General features: G+C 54.5%; 1 protein-coding gene across 1 annotated transcript in view; it reads right to left on the reverse strand.

Moving 5' to 3' along the window:
• Positions 1-6,119: 6,119 nt before the first annotated feature.
• Muc5ac (mucin 5AC, oligomeric mucus/gel-forming) overlaps positions 6,120-21,399 on the reverse strand; it is a 31,337-nt gene continuing 16,057 nt past the window's right edge. Inside the window, 20 exon segments of the mRNA XM_040751380.1 lie at positions 6,120-6,741; positions 7,252-7,360; positions 7,462-7,525; positions 7,711-7,830; positions 8,221-8,322; positions 8,402-8,524; positions 9,087-9,124; positions 9,347-9,454; positions 9,821-9,983; positions 10,429-10,460; positions 10,603-10,703; positions 10,831-10,921; positions 11,287-11,465; positions 11,977-12,175; positions 12,433-12,616; positions 12,789-13,039; positions 13,359-13,533; positions 13,997-14,196; positions 14,421-17,795; positions 17,798-20,941. Coding sequence (XP_040607314.1) covers positions 6,459-6,741; positions 7,252-7,360; positions 7,462-7,525; positions 7,711-7,830; positions 8,221-8,322; positions 8,402-8,524; positions 9,087-9,124; positions 9,347-9,454; positions 9,821-9,983; positions 10,429-10,460; positions 10,603-10,703; positions 10,831-10,921; positions 11,287-11,465; positions 11,977-12,175; positions 12,433-12,616; positions 12,789-13,039; positions 13,359-13,533; positions 13,997-14,196; positions 14,421-17,795; positions 17,798-20,941 — 9,041 coding nt within the window. The 3' untranslated portion in view covers positions 6,120-6,458.

Raw genomic sequence — 21,399 nt, forward strand, 5'->3', positions numbered from 1 at the left:
CGAAAGAAAAATCAAAGTAGCACTGAGGACAGATCCCAGATGGAAGGAACTACACACGCACACACACACACACACACACACACACACACACACACACACACACAACGTCTGTGACTCTGGTCATGAGTCAATAGCTGTGACAAATGTAGCCACAATGGCTGAGGGTGGAGGGGAGGGGAGCTTTGCAGTGGCTCTCAGTGATGGGGTAGCCTGGCCCTAGCGTGGATGAGCAGGTTGGAGTATAGGGTACAGAGGACAAGTTAAGAGGCTCAACATGGAAGTGAACAGCTATGGCGACAAATGGAGCCACGGTGGAAGTCGAACAGGTCTGAACGGTGGCATTGTGACCAAGTGAACTCCTGTGGTGTGACCCCCCCCCGCCCTGTTTCCAGGGAGACACACCCATATCCACAAGGTGAAGGGGCACACTTCTTAAACTCTGGTGGTTCAGAAAGAAGGAATATGTACATACAGCGTGCGTATGTAAGCAAACGGTGACGCACATAACAGAGCACACATGGGTGAACCCAGGGAGGGAGCCCGTGGGAGCTCTCGGTTCTATTTTTGCAACTTACCTGGAAACTCAAAATCTTATCAAGATTAAAAAGTGCCTCAGAATGCCCTGTTCTGGCTGTGATTTGAAGAATAAGTGGGTAGAAGGGCAGAGAGGGGCAGCCACAAACCTCACCTGGCTATGGGTGTCTAGATGAGGTGTAGACAAGGGCCAGGGAGAAAGCAGGGTTTCAGAAGAGTAGGGGTTCAGGAGAGAAGAGTTTATGTCTACTGGCTGAAATCCAGGAGTGGGTGACACAGGAGTTTGAGACAGCTACTTGATGGGGCAGGTGTTTCCGGTACCCCAGCCATGACCTGGTACCCCTTCCCATTTCCAGCATGCCTACCTAGGGTCAAGGCCTTGTGGTGGCCCTCAACAGTTGGGCAACCCAGCCCCGGCACTGATGGGCAGATTGGGACATGTGTGGGGTTGGTATAGAGGAAAAGGTGAGAAGCAGCCCCCTGCCACCGCGTTTGCTCAGGATTAGACAGATTGAAGGAGAGCAAACAAGAGCAGGGCCTCAGTGTCCTGTCCCTGAACAGAGATGCCAAGTGGACAAACAGGCCCTTCCCTCCCCTCCAGGAACCCTGTTGTTGACTTGCTACCCGCGAGGTTTGCTGAGAGGCCAGTGGCCTCCTCCCCGCATTGCCCTGTGCTGAGAGAGATGCCTGATACAAAAGCCGACTGTATACTCACACCCAGGCTGCACTGGCCTCTCCCCAACAAGTTCACATCACCCAGTCTCAGGGCCCCTGTGGTGGCTGAGCTATGGAAGCCCCAACCTAGCCAAAGGACACACCCCATGCAGATCTGGGCACTGGGAAATGGAAGACATAGTCTGCCCTGCACAACTCGTCTCTTGTTGGAGACATGGGCCCAGAAAACTTTCCACATTCAGACCTTCCTGTGTCTGGACCCTCTTGTGTCACCCCACAGCAGGGACAGGGACAGTGTTTAGAAAAGAACAAGGAGGAAGTGCATTAGCTGTAAGTCCATGCTCCAGGAGGAAAAAGGGTCAGAGCTGCCTGAGGCCAGTATGTTCTGAGTTGCCACCAGCATTGCCATAAGAAAGACCAATGGATACCTAAAGGGATGACTTAGTTGCAGGGTCTCTTGCCCATTCAGTTCATGTCTGGAGAGGGGCTGCTACCCGAGGCCCAGAGATGGTCAGCTCGGAGCTACTGTCACATCCCTCCTTAAGAAGAGGAGTAAATGTGTTACTGTCTAAGGAGTGGAGAGAGTTCCTGCCTACAGGGCCAAGACTGTCCAGATGAGCCTAAGTGTCCACATCCACATCAACCTGGGACCTGCAGGTATGCCTGGACACACCCCCACATGCAAACAAGGGAGCAATGGCACTGAGCTCTCTATAAGCAGAGTTTGCAAACCAGCCTAATCATCACCGCAGAGACATTTGGATACAATCTCAGGACAGCATCCCAGGTCTCAGAGAGTGGCCAGGGACTTCCTAAGCTAACACAGGCTCTGGTCCCAGCATGGCTACTTTAGCAGGATACCAGGAACAAGGGCTCAGAGCACATTCTGATTATATGATTTCTATACTGGGGGTCCTTCTTCCCAGGTCCCCCAGGGCTCGCAGCAGGAAAGGGAGTCTCAGGGGTGCCCATCTTTTGTGGAACCTTGAGGCTCAGGAGCTGCCTGCTGAAGCTGGGCACAGCCTCAGGCTGTGGGAGCTTGTTGAACAGTGACCAGTCAGAAAATGATCTACTTGCAGAGGGAACCCCTGACCTGGCTTCATGCTGAGCAAGGCTGTGTGGGAGGAAGCAACCCCTATCCTGGTGGAACTGGCTGGGGGTGCAGGAAGAAATTCGATTCCAGGAATGACAGAAACATCTGACCCCCCTGGGCTGTGTTACAGTATGTGAGGTAAGGTGTCTGTCCCTCTTTCCTGGGAAATATCAGAGGTGTGGTCTCCTTGGGGGCTACCCCACTCTGAAGCACAGCTGAGGTGTTCTTTGGACCCTCTGAGGGCTCCTCTGGGTGGGAAGATGAGAATGAAGCCAGGGTGTGGGTTCAGTGAGGCTGTCCTGGCAGGTGCCCTTAGACACTTCTGTCCCAGTCAGTGTCTCCTGCTCAGACTAGGATCACTGGAGTCCAGAGTCCCCTGCTCAGACTAGGATCACTGGAGTCTGCACCTCTAAGGGGGAACCCTTTGTACTCTTACATGGGGAAATGGTATTGTCAGATGGGCCTGAACTAGGCACAGTCCTGGGGACCTGCTGATGGTAAAGTGGGCTTCGTCACTGCTTGCTGGCAGTTGACTGGAGTGTCACAGAGCCCCAAGCTGTTTGCCTTGAAGGAAGATGGATTTATGGTTGGCTGTGTCAGATGTGATCTGTCTTAGGGACAGTTAAATGCCTGTACTCTACCTAACATTCCTATCAGGGCCCAGAAATCCAGCACTCAGCAATGAGACCTCAGGGGCAGACCATTGGGTTGGGGATCTGAACAGCCTCCTTGAGGTGGGGGTAGGGCAACTATGGCAGCCACTGTGGTGGCTGAGCATGTGTGTACATGTCTGCGCTAGTGTCCTCTCTGGTCATCTTATCTTGGGACTGTGGACAGAAGTACTTTTTGCTTGCATGTAGAAGCACTGAGGGGTCTCTCCCCACTTCTGGACATCAGCACAACCTCAAGTGCCAAGCCATCATTGTCTTAACCTTTGGAAAACCACAGGTCAATTGGAGTTAGGCAATGGGACCTGAGGAGGCCTCTCACCTCCGAGCCCTGGTAGACTACCCTGCCCTCCTCTTGTCCGCAGACTGATAGACAAGGGTTCCCTTTCCACTCTGCCTTCCCAGGGCAGTCACAAGGAGCTGGCTCTGGCCTCAGATCAAGCAGGCTTCCCACTGTGAGCAAAGCACTGGAGTGCTGTGTGAGGGATCGGGAGCCTACCCTGCCCTGTTTATCCAGTTCTTAACTTTGGAAACTCCCAAGCCGTGGAGCTTTGTGCTTCCTACAAAGCTCCTCAAGTTAGTCTTTCTCAAGACCTTGTGCCCTCTGGAGCAATGGGGGCCAGCCCGGGTCTACTGGGCCTCATTCAGATATTTCAGCAATAAAATGTTCTTGCCCCATTCTATGCGAAGTCCCGAAGTCCAGGGTGTGGGGTCAAGGGGCTACCCCTGTGGTCAGGGTGGAGACTACCACCATGGTATGTGTGGGCCCCTGCCCCACTCTTCAGCTCTTTCCAGAAACAATGCATTGCACAATTTGGCTGAGGCTGTGGTGGGCAGGGTGTGCAGGTGAGGAAGGTAGCCACTCCCACCCAGGGGCATGCGATCCGGTTGCTTCCTGCCAGCACACCTGCCATGGTTCTAGGCAGAAATGACGCACAGGGGGACCTCAATCTGTGGGTATTCCAAGAGCTAGGGGATTAGTCACCACCGCACTGCCCCACTCAGAGAGGAAGAGGCGGCTCTCTGGGATACCTGATCCTCTCCGGGGGCAATGACACTGATTAGGGACTGGCAGCCACTAAGAGGTCAGTGGGGTGAGCCAGGCAGCAGAGCAGACCTGCAGAGCCAGCCAGCCTCAGGGTTCACAGCTTACACTTCCTGCCTGTGCAAAAGGTCACAGGGTCTCAGCCAGGAAGTGACCCTCTCAGCACTATAGGGATACTCAAGCTTTGAGGCAGCCCAAACCACTGGAAGTAAATACCCTCAAGGAAGCAGGGCAGCTGTAGGACTCACCTAGAAGTCTGGAACCCCTAATATCACGCAGGCAGGACTTGTCTGTCTGAAACCCAAATACCAGGAGACCTGCCATTAGGACAAAAGCTTTCAGACCTAGGGACCCCATAAGAACTGGATATATCTTAGGTGAGCCCTAATTTCCTAAGCTTGAAGACTACATTCAGGCAGAATGGACCCGAAGGTGACTTAAGGACCAGTCCAAGCCATGACTGACTTGGGAGGCAGACAGATGAAAGGATAAGGACTTTAGTTCTTCAGCTGAACCCAAAGCTTGTCTGTGCAGTGGGGATGCTTGGGAAGAACTGAAGGGCTGTCCTTACACTCTCCCTTGGAACCTGCAGCCCTAAGACCCCAGAGAAATTCTTGCACCCCTAGGGCTTCAGTTCAGCCTTGGGCTATCCTCAAGGGACAGACCATCCAAGAACAAAAGCCCAGATTCAGAACACTACAAAGGTGCAGAGCTGGGCTTGCATCACTTTATGGCAACATTGAGGAAAACAACTGAACTCCAAACAGGTCATGAAAAAGTTGCAGGCCCCTGGACCTCAAGCCAGACCCAGCTGACCCTGGTTCTTATATCTGAGGCAGCGTACAACAGAAGCAATGGACATTGAACTCCTGAAGGCTGGGCTTGTATACACGAGTCTGGATTCCCATGTACACTGTGCTGGCCACCAGCATGCTGCCTTGCTGGGTGAGACAAAGACCTGGGCATGAGAACTGTGTTCCTCCCCTCATGCCACACCAGAGACTTTTAGACAGTCTGACTATACCCCGCTCCATTCACCCCATACCTGCCCAGTGACCACATGTCTAAGAACCCTAGCCCGAGTCCCAGGCTGCCTCCAGGCATCCAACAAAGTCTAGCTGTTTATCTCCTACCCTATCCTCCAACCTCCTAGCAAATTTCTGGCTCCAAAAGGCTGACATCTCACTCCCCCTGCAGTGTCTTCTCTAGGGATACTCATCCTCCTGCCCTCCATGTGCCCACTGTTGATGAAGCTGGAACCCCTAAGCACTGGAGTGTGGTAAGTGCATGATCATGGGCTCCCAGGGGCTACTCAGCTGCCACTTCAGGCCTCTCTCTCTCTCTGAACAGTAAGATATCTAGACGTGCTTGGCTCAGCCTGGCCACCATCAGGTCCCTTCTTTCATTCATACATTCATGCACTTACTCATTCATTCACTCATTTGTTTAACCACGTGACCACCCATGCCTTCATCCACTCATACACCAATCCACTTATTCATTCATCTGTTCTTCCATGTACTCACTAATTCATCCACTCATTTGTTCAATCATCCATCCACTTGCTCCCTGGTTCACTCATCTATCCACTCAATCACTTGTATACCCATTCCATTCCTCCATCTTTCAAGCATGTCATTATCCATGGCCTTACTCACTCACTAATTCTATCAGTCACTCACTTATTCATTCATTCATTCACTAATCTCCTCAGTCACTAGTTCATTCACTCACGCACTCATTCATCCACTCACTAATTCACTTATTCACTCAGTCACTCCCTCATTTATTCACTCATTTAATCACTTTCTCATTCACTAATTCACTCACTCATTCATTCTCCCCCTCATCATCCTCTTCCAGGATGCTTCTGACTCTGAGCATCAACCAGACTCTAGTTTACTTCTATGTAGTGATTGTCACCTTTGGGACATATCCTCCCAGCAAATAGAGGCAGAGAGCTCCCCAGTGGCCTTCACCAGTCTGCCAAGCCCCTAGTGAACAGCCTGAAGTATAATCCCACTGAAGTCCAAGCCTGCACTTATTCAGTTCCTATATATATGGACATGTTTAAAAAATAATACACACACACACACACACAGAATCCACAAATGCTCTGAGTGTATTTATAAATCAAATTGGCCATTTCCTGAAAGGGGCACAGGTGCAGGACTGAGGTGAAGTCAAGCAGATGACATCCGCATGCAACTGACTCCTTCGTTGATACTGAAGTTCTTTCCAAAGGAGTCCAGTGGCCCCCAGGCTCCTAAATGGTGGAAAGGACCTCTCCCTCCTCCAAGGACAGCTGGGGTTGATGTCCCTCTTGAAGAGGAAGTGGTGGGTAGGTAAGTCTGGAGTTCAAGCCACTTGAACACGCAGCACATGTCCTGCTGGCCTCAGGAGGACCTTTGGGTGGTGTGCTGGGACAGCTATGCTGTTCAATTTACTGGGAAGGCCCAGGCACCTCCTTGCTGGCCCCAGATGCGGACAGCTGGCCATGTTCTTTACTTTCCTTGGGCCTGAACTCCGATTCTGAGGATTCTGAGTAGCTTGTGTCACCTAGAGCATGGCACCGCTGGCCCAGGCAGCCGCACTTTTCAACCTGGGTGTAGCTGTAGGTGCGACTCGAGCCATCGTCACAGTGCAGAGTCACAGTCCTCTGCGAGGTTTGCAGCTCCTGGCAGCACTCGCACTTGTGTTCCACTGCGTTGGCCTCCAGGGAGTACCTGTGGGTAGACCTGCTCAGCACCCAGACCTGCCAGGAGCTGCCCACACCTGCCACAGGCTGTGTGTCCAGTGGGCACAGTGCCAAGCTCCTGAGGTCTTTGTCACCCTGTGTTCAAAACCCTGCTGCTCTCACTTGCCAATTGCCCTGAGGCAAATGTTTCTGCCACAGCCGCCCTTGACCACCAGGTGTCCTAAATCTGCAGCCAGATGCACAGCAGCTCATTGCTGTGGGACTGGGATTTGTACCTTTGAGATACTTCCACAAACAGAAATCCTGCTTCAAAAGTGGTCACCATAGCACAAGCGCCTTGGAACCCTGCTGATGCCAGCTTGGGATGCTCAAGTTATCATAACAGTCTCCTCCAGTAGCCCTGCACCCTCTTTCTCCCCCTCCTGGTTCTGCCCCTCCCTGCTCTGCTCCTGGACCCGAGGGCACCACACACTCCACCCCATCCCCACTCTGATTGCATCTCTGATCGCTGTCTCCTGAGGCTCCCCAGGGCTCGTACATGGAGGTGCTGTCCCCGCAGTTGCCCTGGCAGTAGGAGAGGCTCACTGGTCCCTCAGAGCTGCAGTTCTGCTGACGGATGATCTGCTGTCTTTGGTGTACTGTGCATTCTGGGAGGACAGGAAGTGAGACAGAGGGTCAGTATCTGCTAGGTCGTTTCCTGAGTGCCCCAAGCTGGGATCAAGCCCTTCCTTGTCAAGCCCCCACTTACTCTGCTGGGGGACGAGACTGAGACAGTCATGGCAGCAACCATCTTCTCTCAGCTGAACCTGGCCCTGTGCCAACAATGGGTCATTGTGAACGCCAGGGGCAACGAGGCATCCAGAAAGGGAGGAATGAGACATGGGGCCGAATGCAAACAAGACTGGGAAGGGGACAAGCTGGTGGCCATGTGGCACTGGCCTCCCCTCATCTCCAGGCAAGCTGCCTCCTTGGCTGGGGTGGGAAAGTCCAGACTTACCTGTGGACAGTTGACCTTGGGACACTCCCTCTTCGTTGTCACAACTATGAATACGTCTTGGAGCTGCTCACACTTATGAGTCACACAGGGGTCCCCAGATTCTGACCAGGACTCACCAGGCTGAAAGGAGGCCCAGCCTGCATAGTGAGTGCCCAACCTCTGTCTCCCACAGCCTATTATCTTCCAGAAGACAGTGGCATAAACCAGGCCTATGTCTGCCGGAGATGGCTTCCCAAGTGCCCCCGAGGTTCCAGGACCCTGCATATTCAACCGGAGTCCCTAGGACCCTGCCTGATCATCCCTGAGCCTCCAGGATTTAGGCCACTCAGAGTCTAGTGCCCCCAGGACCCTGATTGTTCAGTTCAAATGCTGTCTTCTTCATGCTTTTTATACCTGGGCCTGGGGCTTTGAGTGGTTCCTTAGAGATTATGGTGGCTTTTCAGAGCCTGTGGTCTGCTGTTTCATCTAGTCCCCTTTCTGAGGTCACCTAGCATAGTCCCAGGTACTCACAGGGTAGTAGTAGACAGTAGAGCTGTTGCTGTTTTTAAAGGTGCAGCCCTTCTGCACACACCTGCCACAACACTGTCCTGGTTTGGCCTGGTACTCAAAGCCCTGCAGGAAGAATGGTACTCTGCCTGAGTTCAGGCCATCAGCACAGGGTGATGAGAGCAGGGATGGGGTCAGTGCTCACCGTAGGGCACAGGGTGTTGCAAAGCTCAGTCTCACAGCTGATCACAAAGACATCTGAATGGGGATTGCTGGGTGCTTGACACACACATGTTTCACATAGGCTGGAGGAGACCACATCACCAGGCTGGAAAGAGTCAGGGCTGGCCATTAGTGGACTCAAGCTGGGAAGAGACCTGCCCTATACTCTGGCTGGCCTTGCCCTGGCTGCCCACCAAGCTGACGCATTCTCGAGGAGATGATCCTTAATGTTACCTTATTGTAAAGAGGCCATAATTCAGGTGCTGTCACAGGGCAGAGCTGTCAATACTATGTCTCTGTGTCAGGGGACCCAAGATACTACACACCTGGGAACTGGTGTGGGGAGAGCACAGCTGGGGGAAATGAGGTGCTGGCATACCCAGTATGATTTCAGGGAGCAGAGAGCTGCTAGAACCCTGATGGGCTCAGACACCAGGCATTGGCAGCCTCAAGGATCCTGGGGCCAACCTTAACTGCACTGATCTGAGCTACAGCCACTGGGGCTTCTGTTGTTGGTCTGGACAGGAGCTCTGTGCCAGGGTCTGCAGTGACTCAAGAACTCCTCAGCTTCTCAGATCACCACCTGAGCTCCAAAGGGCTGGTGGAGATCCCCAAATGGAAAGCTCAGTCCTTGTAGGCTGTAAGGCCTGAGCACCAGTGGTTCCTACCTGATAGAGAGTCCTGTTGAATTCACAGCCCTTTCGACCTGTTCAAGAGACATACTGGCTGTAGCCTTGGCCTTGCAAGGGCACAGACTGACTCTTAACATCAATAGGCTCTGCTGTTAGATACTGGAGAACCTTGGACTTCCTTCCAACCAAGAGCTCCACACCAAGCAACAACCCATCTCCAACCATCAGTAGCTTCATCTGGTTTGTCCCCTGGGAAGTTCTAGGTCCCAGTGTGGCTTGGTGCAAGGATCAGGGACACTCACTGCAGTTTTGGCTTGGGCAGCAAGCTCCCTCCTTGTATGTGACCATCAGGCTGGAGTTCTCCGGGCAGTGCAGAGGAGGAGGGCAGTGGCTAGAGTTGCAGACTGTGGGTAGAGGAAGCTGTCAGGGACTGGGCTTGCCCTATGCTTGCTTCTTTTCTGCTCCAAGGATCTACCCCACCACAGGATGTCATGACAGTTCCCAGGACCCCAGGAGCAGGCTCTGGTCAGGCTGGACAGGGGAATCTCCAATCACACACACCTAAAGATCACCTGCTAGGACATTACCAAATCGGGACACAGCAGGGTCCCTATACTCAAGCAGTGTGCAGAGCCTGAGAATGGATATCTTCTACTCCTTTCCTCCTGGGACCATGTATGCAGAGCAGAGCTGGCTGCCGACCCTGTATACCTATGGCTCCCCAGGAGATAGTACTACCTACGGGTGTGGGAACAGTAGCAGAGGCTCACCACAGCTGAACTGGGGACAACACTGGCCAGCCTCCAGGGCTTCAGGCACCGGCACAAAGCCAGGCTCTGGGCAGGTGGTCTGGGGACAGCGCTTCCTTTGGCAGGTCAGCGTGGCCTCCTTGCAGATGCAGTCCTGGCAGTCGAAGCTGATGGTGTGGCCCGGCTGTGGGGAATGATACATGAACCTGACCTGTGAGTGAGCTGCTCATCCCAAGGACAGCTGCAGCCACGTGTGCTGAGGGGTTGTGCTGTGGGGAGAGGGATTCAGGAGGGAAGGCCTGATGTCCAGGTGCAGAGGTGGCAGCAGAGGTGGGAGAAAGGCTTTGTTTGGCGAGCAGCCTTCCCCTCCACCCCATCACATGTCTCCTCAGGAAAGAAAGAGTACCGGGGAAGAACAGGTCTAACCAGTCCTCATGAGATGCCCAGCAGCTCCAGAACACAGGCAGGTCATCCTCAGAGAACAAGACATTCCTGGATCCTGTTGGGACACTGGCACTCTTCCTGCCTTCATTTGGCCTTTGGCATACTAAGAAAACCTCACCCCAACCCTGCACTGCTTTTGTCTTGGTGCTCTGCCCCCCCCAGGAACCACCACCATTCATACCTACCTCCACAGGTTCTCCATGAGGCCCCAGACACCCTGTAGAGAGAGGTTTTGTCACTTGAGAGTGGCCACAGGGGTGGGGCAGGAACAGGACCCATGTTGGGCACCATAGTGGGATCAGGGGTCAAGTCACAATCTGCCCCTCCAAACCCCCAACTCCATGCCGCTGGGGACATACATTGGCAGGAAGGCACGCAGATTGAATCATTAGTACTGAAAAGTGTCATGTCATCTGGACAGAAGCAGCCCTCTGTGAAGGGGCCAGCTTCTTGAAGAGTCCTGTGAGAAACAGAGAATTGGTGGATCCTTCACCCCCAAGTAAGAGAGAACCCAGACTAGGAAAGCCAAGTGCCAAGACTGAATGCCCAGGGTTTGTCAGCCCTGTGAGCAGAGTGCTGACACTTACAAGCTGGTGCTGAGGTCATCATTCCCATAGCAGTAGTAAGGGTTGGTTGGGCCACATGGCTGGTACACTTTGTTAGCAGGGCAGGTGAATGCTGTGTGGAGAGAGAGCCACCCCTGAGAAGCCAATTCAAGGCCCTGCTTCTGGGATCCTCCAGACCCCAGCCACTGCTGAGTGCCGACACCCACTCAGAAACCTTCACTAGCTGTCTACAACCTGTCCCCCTCCCCCAGGCATTTAGCTCTATAGCTTGGCCAATATAGCTGGCAGCCCAGGCCCTAAATCCACAGTTACCTCAATTTGGATAACTTCCCTTTCCCAAAAACAAACGCAAAGCCTGGAGCTTTTCCCTCCAGGAAAGACTAGCCTTGAGGTTTTGTGTCCTTTTCCAGACTATCTGCCTAGCACCTCTAAATTCTCATAACAGAGGACAGGAAGGTGGCCTGGCTGGACACTCACAACAGGTGTTGTTGGTCTGGCTTCTCCAGGGGATGCACCGGCCGTGGGCCGCACAGAGTGATGCATAGAGCTCTAGGCCTGAGCACACGACTTCCCAGCCCATGCCGTGACAGTAGTCAAACAAGCATCCTTCATAGAATGGCAGTGGAGGGATGACATCGTGGCAAGACTGAAAGACTCTGTGGGAGGACAAAGACAGACATGGTAGTGTGTGCATCCATACTACTTGGGTTACCAGTCACGGTGGGGGCTTCCAGACCTGCGATTTCCCCTGGGAGATGAGGCCCTGGACAAGGACTCAGCACCTATGAGCCTGTCTTCTAAATCAAGGGGCATCATGCGCCTGTGTGTGCATGCCAGGAAAGGTAACAGCCAGAGCACCACTTCCTGCAAATGTCTCTCCCCTCAGCCTTCCTTATTCTGCAACTCTGCATCCTGCACAGGTACAGACAATGACTGATGCTCATATCAGTGAGAGGAACTGGCAGAGGACTCCAGAGATGAGCCAACATGGTCACCACCAGCCTTGCAGTAGCATTCCAGCAGCAATCACTGACTGATAAGATCTCTAGAGACAGTGCCCAGATCCTAGAACAAGGCTGATCCCATTTTTCTTAGGAGCCTTTTGAGGACCTGGTATCTTTTGGCAGATGGGACCAGCAAGGCTACCCCCACCTTTTGGAATCTTACTTGCTTAGGATGAGCTCACAGATTGGTGATGGTGGGCACGGGGTCGGTGAAGGACTGGGTACCACTGAAGTTGATGTTGGAGGAGGCCCTTGGCATGAAGGCTGGTTGGGCACCTTCCAATGGGGAGCCATATCAGAACAAGAGGTTATTGCCCCTCCAGGAAGGCGGCACTCATCCTTCTGGTCATTGGTGCAAGTACCTGCAGGTGAGACAAGGGTCAGCCAGCTGAGCAGCAGAGCTATGCCTGGTGCACTCTTGCTGAGGGTCAGAATTGGCATCTTGTCTCATATACTCTCCTGTGCACCTGACTTCCCCAGAAGCCAGCTTGGTTCCCAGTGTACAGAGAAACCACGATGATACACAGATGTAAGCCACATGTGTGCACAATCAGAAACCCCTCTAGGCCCATGGAGAGGCTGCTCCTGATACCCAAACAATATCCAGAGTGGAGCTTACCACACTGGCCCTCTGTGTTGTTGGCGAAGAGGTTGAAGGGCACCTCGACAGAGAAGATGAGGCCTGAGAACATGACCTGAACGCCAATCTCCTGGATGGTAACGTACATCTTGATACCCACACGGGAGACAACAATGCCATTCTGCTGGAATCCGGGACTGACTACCTTGTTGTTGAAGATGATCTGAATACAGATGGTAGTAGGGAGTTTAGAGTTAGGGTCCACAACCCAGACCAAGCCTGCCACAACCCCCTACGCACACCACACACACACACACACACACACACACACACACACACACACACACACACACACACACACACGAACGTGCGCACGCCCGTGAAGACATGTCCACCTGGTTGGTCATGATCCCGCCAACTGGCCTGCGGGTCAGCACCACACGGTCCTGGTGGTACTCCACAATGATGGACTGCGGGCAGGAAACACTGTCTCCCAGATCACAGAAGTAGTTGTCAATGAGCACACGGAAGTGTCCAAACACAGGCACGATCTGCTGCACCAGCACATATGTGCAGTTATCCAGAAAAGTGTAATAGGTGCCATCAAAGGTGATGTAGTGGGGATCACCCCAGCCGCTGCAAACACCTGTGGGTGCCGGGAGCTTACCTTAGAGCCTGGCTTTCATCAGGCTGGTCCAACCTCCCTCCCCACTGCCTCCAAAGCAGGAACTCTTGAGACTGTTGTACTATTGTGACACACATAAATGGTCCCTTCAGACTCTGCCTGGCAGGTCCTTCATAAGCTTCTGGGATTCTCCTCCCACTGGGCCCTATGGCTCCAGGGTTCAGTTCCCTTCACTTAGCATCCCCATCTCTTACTTGATAAGGGAAGGTCTTCCCTGGTGCCTACCTCATTCTCTCCTCCTCTGCCATGCCTCCCCCTGATGAACCCTATCCCCACTCACACTGGCACTGGTAGTGCTGGCAGCAACCGTCCTGGTCATCCACCTTCAGGGGTGGGTAGCCGTTGGCACAAGATGGGGCCTTCACCTCTGGGCACTGGCGTGGGCTCAGGGAGATGACATTGTTGCCCTCACAGGTGGCTTGGGAGCAATTAGGCATAGGCCAGGTCTCCCCTTTCTGCAGAAACAAAGTCAGCTGTGGGTCTAAGTCCTAGGCCATGGTATCACCTCACTTCCCCGGGTTCCGTACCCCAATTCCAGGCCCTGTCCTCACCTCATCCCTACCAAAGTATGGAAGTGGTTACAAGGGTTCACAATGTGGAAATGCCCCACGGCTGAATGTCAGCCCCTTCCATGTGCCACTACATCCATGGGATGTACCAACACCTCTGCCACCATCACTCTCACGGAGGGTGGGGGGATTTCAACCTCCAGCCCTGACACCCAACTACCCAACTATTAGTGTAGCACCCGTAGACCAGACATACAAAGTCATAAAAAAAAAACCCAGCCCAAAGCTCATCCTGTGTCAAGCAGAGGCTGGTGATCTTTGTGAGAACTTAAGCTGAGGTATAATTGCAAATACATCAAGGTCTCCATAGTGGCCATGAGTCTCCAGAAAAGACAGCAGATAGGCTTACCATTCTTGGAGGGAACACATTGCACGTATCCCGCTCAGTGACAGGTGTGACAGTAGAGGCAGAGGTGGATAGAGCTGGGGTAGGCGGTGGCATGGTGGAGGGGCAGTCCTGACTAACCCCTCTAACCACTTGGCAGTCCTGGCTGCACAATGCATAGTAACAGTGGCCATCAAGATCTGTCCGGTTGTAGATGATGGATCCTGCAAGATCAAGAGTTATGCAGAGACTGGGGAGGTCGTGGGAGAAAACTCTGCTCCTCAGATAGGGGGTTGCCAGCCTCAAGACTTCCCATGCAATGAAAGAAAGATGAGACTAGAAATGTCTGAAGGCAATTATAGCACCATCTGCCAAACCCAAGGATTTTCACAAAAGAAAATTAGGGAACAGAGTGCCATAGGAAACTACATAAAGATATCTCACTTACCAATAGGGTATAAAAGGCCTGACACGTTGCACAAGCAAGGAATGGCAGAGTGTACCCAAGGGCTGGACAATGAGGATGGCGGCACAGAGGAGGTCGAAACAATTGGAAATGAGGGCTTGTGAGATGATGTCACAGGGAGAGGCCCAGGGGTCACAGGGCAGCCTTCAGGAAGGCGACAGCACAGCACCCGCACCTCATAGTTGAGACACATCCCAGACGTGTCCTGCTGGTCCCGGTTCCTGCACACCAGGCCCACAGTGGGGTCACACAGCACCACCTGACCCAGGTCCTCCACCCTCAGCTCAGGGTGGTTCTCAGCCCTGCATTCCAGCTGTGTGATCTCCTCTGGCCGGTGACAGATCTTCTCTCCCCTCCTCAGGATGTTGCTGTAGGTTTCCAGGTCCCCTCCATGTGGACCAGGTACCGGGAAGTCGGTGTCAAACCACTGGGTCCAGGTGCACTGTGGCTGGCAGTGGGTGGTCACTGGGGAGGAACTCATCCCGGAATGAGACCAGGGGCCTGTGGTGCTGAGAGGAGGAGAGGTGACTGTGGTCCCAGGCACAGAGATGGTTTTTCCCATGAATGTCGAGCTGGCTGTCTGCACAGGGGTGGTTCCGGACTTTTCTGTAGACGGTGAGCTAGTTTGGGGTATGTAGGTGGTACTGGCTGTCTTCTCAGAGATGGTGCTGGTGCCACTGGTAGACGTGGTGCTGGCTGTCTGCGCAGATGTGGTTCTGGTGTGCCTGGGGGACGTGGTGCTGGCTGTCTGCCCAGAGGTGGTCCTCCCCTCCCTGGGGGACGTGGTGCTGGCTGTCTGCCCAGAGGTGGTCCTGGTGTCCCTGGCTGTCTGCCCAGAGGTGGTCCTGGTGTCTCTGGTGGACGTGGTACTAATCGTGTGTCCAGAGGTGGTGACAGATTTTCCTATAGGTGTTGATCTGGTTTGGGGCTTGGAGATGGTGCTGGCTGACTGCCCAGAGGTTTGTCTGGAATTAGGCATGGATGTTGTGCTGCCTGTCTGCACAGAGGTGGTCCTGGTCGAGTGCATGGATGTACTGGTTGCTGTATGCACAGAGGTCATGCCAGGAGATGAGCTGGTGACAGTGTCACTTGGGCTGCTGGAAAGAGAGGCTCGTGTGGTGGTGTGGCAGTCTTCAGGAAGGCGACAGCACAGCACCCGCACCTCGTAGTTGAGACACATCCCAGACGTGTCCTGCTGGTCCCTGTTCCTGCACACCAGGCCCACAGTGGGGTCACACAGCACCACCTGACCCAGGTCCTCCACCCTCAGCTCAGGGTGGTTCTCAGCCCTGCATTCCAGCTGTGTGATCTCCTCTGGCCGGTGACACATCTTCTCTCCCCTCCTCAGGATGTTGCTGTAGGTTTCCAGGTCCCCTCCATGTGGACCGGGCACCGGGAAGTCGGTGTCAAACCACTGGGTCCAGGTGCACTGTGGCTGGCAGTGGGTGGTCACTGGGGAGGAACTCATCCCGGAATGAGACCAGGGGCCTGTGGTGCTGAGAGGAGGAGAGGTGACTGTGGTCCCAGGCACAGAGATGGTTTTTCCCATGAATGTGGTGCTGGCTGTCTGCACAGGGGTGGTTCCGGACTTTTCTGTAGACGGTGAGCTAGTTTGGGGTATGTAGGTGGTACTGGCTGTCTTCTCAGAGATGGTGCCGGTGCCACTGGTAGACATGGTGCTGGCTGTCTGCGCAGATGTGGTTCTGGTGTGCCTGGGGGACGTGGTGCTGGCTGTCTGCGCAGATGTGGTTCTCCCCTCCCTGGGGGACGTGGTGCTGGCTGTCTGCCCAGAGGTGGTCCTGGTGTCCCTGGCTGTCTGCCCAGAGGTGGTCCTGGTGTCTCTGGTGGACGTGGAACTAATCGTGTGTCCAGAGGTGGTGACAGATTTTCCTATAGGTGTTGATCTGGTTTGGGGCTTGGAGATGGTGCTGGCTGACTGCCCAGAGGTTTGTCTGGAATTAGGCATGGATGTTGTGCTGCCTGTCTGCACAGAGGTGGTCCTGGTCGAGTGCATGGATGTACTGGTTGCTGTATGCACAGAGGTCATGCCAGGAGATGAGCTGGTGACAGTGTCACTTGGGCTGCTGGAAAGAGAGGCTCGTGTGGTGGTGTGGCAGTCTTCAGGAAGGCGACAGCACAGCACCCGCACCTCGTAGTTGAGACACATCCCAGACGTGTCCTGCTGGTCCCTGTTCCTGCACACCAGGCCCACAGTGGGGTCACACAGCACCACCTGACCCAGGTCCTCCACCCTCAGCTCAGGGTGGTTCTCAGCCCTGCATTCCAGCTGTGTGATCTCCTCTGGCCGGTGACACATCTTCTCTCCCCTCCTCAGGATGTTGCTGTAGGTTTCCAGGTCCCCTCCATGTGGACCGGGCACCGGGAAGTCGGTGTCAAACCACTGGGTCCAGGTGCACTGTGGCTGGCAGTGGGTGGTCACTGGGGAGGAACTCATCCCGGAATGAGACCAGGGGCCTGTGGTGCTGAGAGGAGGAGAGGTGACTGTGGTCCCAGGCACAGAGATGGTTTTTCCCATGAATGTGGTGCTGGCTGTCTGCACAGGGGTGGTTCCGGACTTTTCTGTAGACGGTGAGCTAGTTTGGGGTATGTAGGTGGTACCTGCTGTCTTCTCAGAGATGGTGCCGGTGCCACTGGTAGACATGGTGCTGGCTGTCTGCGCAGATGTGGTTCTGGTGTGCCTGGGGGACGTGGTGCTGGCTGTCTGCGCAGATGTGGTTCTGGTGTGCCTGGCGGACGTGGTGCTGGCTGTCTGCGCAGATGTGGTCCTCCCCTCCCTGGGGGACGTGGTGCTGGCTGTCTGCCCAGAGGTGGTCCTGGTGTCCCTGGCTGTCTGCCCAGAGGTGGTCCTGGTGTCTCTGGTGGACGTGGTACTAATCGTGTGTCCAGAGGTGGTGACAGATTTTCCTATAGGTGTTGATCTGGTTTGGGGCTTGGAGATGGTGCTGGCTGACTGCCCAGAGGTTTGTCTGGAATTAGGCATGGATGTTGTGCTGCCTGTCTGCACAGAGGTGGTCCTGGTCGAGTGCATGGATGTACTGGTTGCTGTATGCACAGAGGTCATGCCAGGAGATGAGCTGGTGACAGTGTCACTTGGGCTGCTGGAAAGAGAGGCTCGTGTGGTGGTGTGGCAGTCTTCAGGAAGGCGACAGCACAGCACCCGCACCTCGTAGTTGAGACACATCCCAGACGTGTCCTGCTGGTCCCTGTTCCTGCACACCAGGCCCACAGTGGGGTCACACAGCACCACCTGACCCAGGTCCTCCACCCTCAGCTCAGGGTGGTTCTCAGCCCTGCATTCCAGCTGTGTGATCTCCTCTGGCCGGTGACACATCTTCTCTCCCTCCTCAGGATGTTGCTGTAGGTTTCCAGGTCCCCTCCATGTGGACCGGGCACCGGGAAGTCGGTGTCAAACCACTGGGTCCAGGTGCACTGTGGCTGGCAGTGGGTGGTCACTGGGGAGGAACTCATCCCGGAATGAGACCAGGGGCCTGTGGTGCTGAGAGGAGGAGAGGTGACTGTGGTCCCAGGCACAGAGATGGTTTTTCCCATGAATGTGGTGCTGGCTGTCTGCACAGGGGTGGTTCCGGACTTTTCTGTAGACGGTGAGCTAGTTTGGGGTATGTAGGTGGTACTGGCTGTCTTCTCAGAGATGGTGCTGGTGCCACTGGTAGACATGGTGCTGGCTGTTTTCGCAGATGTGGTCCTCCCCTCCCTGGGGGACGTGGTGCTGGCTGTCTGCACAGGGGTGGTTCCATACTTTTCTGTAGAGGATGATCTGGTCTGGGTTTTGAGGGTGGTGCTCAACGTTCTGGTAGAGGGTGAGCTAGTTTGTGGTATGTAGGTAGTACTAGCTGCCTTCTCAGAGATGGTGCTGGTGCCGGTGGTGGATGTGGTGCTGGCTGTCTGCGCAAATGTAGTCCTCCCCTCCCTGGGGGACGTGGTGCTGGCTGTTTGCGCAGATATGGGTCTGGTGCGCCTGGGGGACGTGGTGCTGGCTGTCTGCGCAGATGTCGTCCTGGTGCGCCTGGGGGACGTGGTGCTGGCTGTCTGCGCAGATGTGGTCCTGGTGCGCCTGGGGGACGTGGTGCTGGCTGTCTGCGCAGATATGGGTCTGGTGCGCCTGGGGGATGTGGTGCTGGCTGTCTGCGCAGATATGGGTCTGGTGCGCCTGGGGGACGTGGTGCTGGCTGTCTGCGCAGATGTGGTCCTGGTGCGCCTGGGGGACGTGGTGCTGGCTGTCTGAGCAGATGTGGTCCTGGTGCGCCTGGGGGACGTGGTGCTGGCTGTCTGCGCAGATGTCGTCCTGGTGCGCCTGGGGGACGTGGTGCTGGCTGTCTGCGCAGATGTGGTCCTGGTGCGCCTGGGGGACGTGGTGCTGGCTGTCTGCGCAGATATGGGTCTGGTGCGCCTGGGGGATGTGGTGCTGGCTGTCTGCGCAGATGTGGTCCTGGTGCGCCTGGGGGACGTGGTGCTGGCTGTCTGCGCAGATGTGGTCCTGGTGCGCCTGGGGGACGTGGTGCTGGCTGTCTGCGCAGATGTGGTCCTGGTGCGCCTGGGGGATGTAGTGCTGGCTGTCTGCACAGACGGGGTTCTGGTGCGCCTAATGGAAGTGGTGCCGACTGTCTGTCCAGAGGTGGTGACAGATTTTCCTATAGGTGTTGATCTGGTTTGGGGTTGGGAGATGGTGCTGGCTGACTGCCCAGAGGTTTGTCTGGAATTAGGCATGGATGTTGTGCTGCCTGTCTGCACAGAGGTGGTCCTGGTCGAGTGCATGGATGTACTGGTTGCTGTATGCACAGAGGTCATGCCAGGAGATGAGCTGGTGACAGTGTCACTTGGGCTGCTGGAAAGAGAGGCTCGTGTGGTGGTGTGGCAGTCTTCAGGAAGGCGACAGCACAGCACCCGCACCTCGTAGTTGAGACACATCCCAGACGTGTCCTGCTGGTCCCGATTCCTGCACACCAGGCCCACAGTGGGGTCACACAGCACCACCTGACCCAGGTCCTCCACCCTCAGCTCAGGGTGGTTCTCAGCCCTGCATTCCAGCTGTGTGATCTCCTCTGGCCGGTGACACATCTTCTCTCCCTTCCTCAGGATGTTGCTGTAGGTTTCCAGGTCCCCTCCATGTGGACCGGGCACCGGGAAGTCGGTGTCAAACCACTGGGTCCAGGTGCACTGTGGCTGGCAGTGGGTGGTCACTGGTGTGCTGATTGTGTGTGGACTGTCTGTGGCCCGGTTCCTTGTGTGTATGGTTGCTGAGAGAGTACTGGTGTCCTTGCTGGAAGAGGAATGGGAGCTTGTGGTCCAAGTGGTCTTTGTTTCTGTACTTACTTCATGTGATGTAGGATGTGTGGTAGTTGAAGCCGTGGAACAGGTATCCACTATTGTGCAGCACTCTATGCGGATCTCATAGTTATAACAAATGGGTGGGAGCTGGTTCTTGTTCAAACAGATCAAACCTTCATCTCGATTGCAGGTCACATCCTGCCCCAGCTCCTCCAGAGGTGTATTGGGAAAGAACTGAGCTCTACACTCAACATTTTGAGGCTTCTCACAGAACTTGTATCCTTTGGATCTCAGGTTTGCAAAAGTGTCAAAATCTCCACTGTTTCTGTCAGGTCCAGGGTAGCTGCCATCTATCCAATCAGTCCAATTGCAGACCTCCCGTTTGCATTCATGGGTAGTCTCAAGAGAGGCTATGGTAGACCCTGAGGTTGCAATGGACACAGATGATGTGGCTGAAGTTGGCTCTGGAATTGGACTAGTGGTGGACAGAGTTGTTTTCACAGTGGTAGAACTAACTGTGGCAGGAGGAGATGGACTTGAAGCTGATGAGGAGGGGTGTGATGAAGAGGGGAGAGGACGTGGAGCATGGGTTGAGGGGCCTGAGATAACTGTGCTATCTGCAAGGTCAGTGGAGGTGACAGGGGCTACAGAGGTTTTGGGCCCCTTTGTAGTTGTCCTAGAGGTTATCAATTGGGTGGTCTGGGTTGGACCACTAGAGGCTGGACAGCTGATGGGGGTACAGCACTGAATTCTGATCTGGTAGTTGTCACAGAGCTCTGACACCTGGTCTCTGTTGTGACAGGTCAGTCCAACAGTTGTACTGCACTCCACACGCTGCCCTATTGCATGAAGTGGGACCTCAGGGGTGTCCTCTGCACGGCACTCCACTGCCCTTGGTGCTTGGCAGATATGGTAGCCGTGGGCACGGAGGTTCTCCAGAGTGTCAAAGTCACCACTGTCAATACCACGTCCAGGACGGCTGACATCCATCCAGGGAGACCAGACGCACTCCTCCTGGCACCCCAGCATGGTCGCAGTGGAGGCCATAGCAGAAGGGGTCAAAGTGGAGGCTGTGGCAGGTGTCTTCACAGACACCATGCTGCTTGTTGTCCATGCAGCTGTGCCTGGGGACCCTGTGTACACTACACTCGGGGCAGAGCTGGGATATGTGCTGGAGGGTGCCATTGAAGTCATGACTGTGGACAAAAGTCACAGGAGTGAGCGTTAGAGCCTTGGGGCTGTCTACCCGGTCCCTGGTCACATCTTCCTCCTCATACATCAGCTGCCTTGGGTCCCAGCACTATGGTCATACTAACCTTGAAAACTGAACATCAGAGCCATATCACTCAGAACCTACCTCTTGGTGGACAGAAGGAAAGTATAATGGATCCATGAACAGACAAATTAATCGCCTCTAAAGAGAACCTGCTCTCCTGGCCATCCCCTGAGCAGAATCTACATGCTTATAACCCCTCAAAACTAGCTGAGGGGGCTCTGACAAACCCCCAGCAGGGTGAGACATCAGGGATATAAAGGCCCATGTAGCATAAGACAAGCAGGCAGCTATGAATTCCAGGAAAACTCTCATGTTCATCCAAGTACTGGCCTGAGGTCACATGTGCTTAGAACCTCTAAGCCAAGGCCCACAATTAGA

Source organism: Mesocricetus auratus, unplaced genomic scaffold, assembly GCF_017639785.1.
Source record: "Mesocricetus auratus isolate SY011 unplaced genomic scaffold, BCM_Maur_2.0 Super-Scaffold_4256, whole genome shotgun sequence".
Lineage (NCBI taxonomy): Eukaryota > Metazoa > Chordata > Mammalia > Rodentia > Cricetidae > Mesocricetus > Mesocricetus auratus.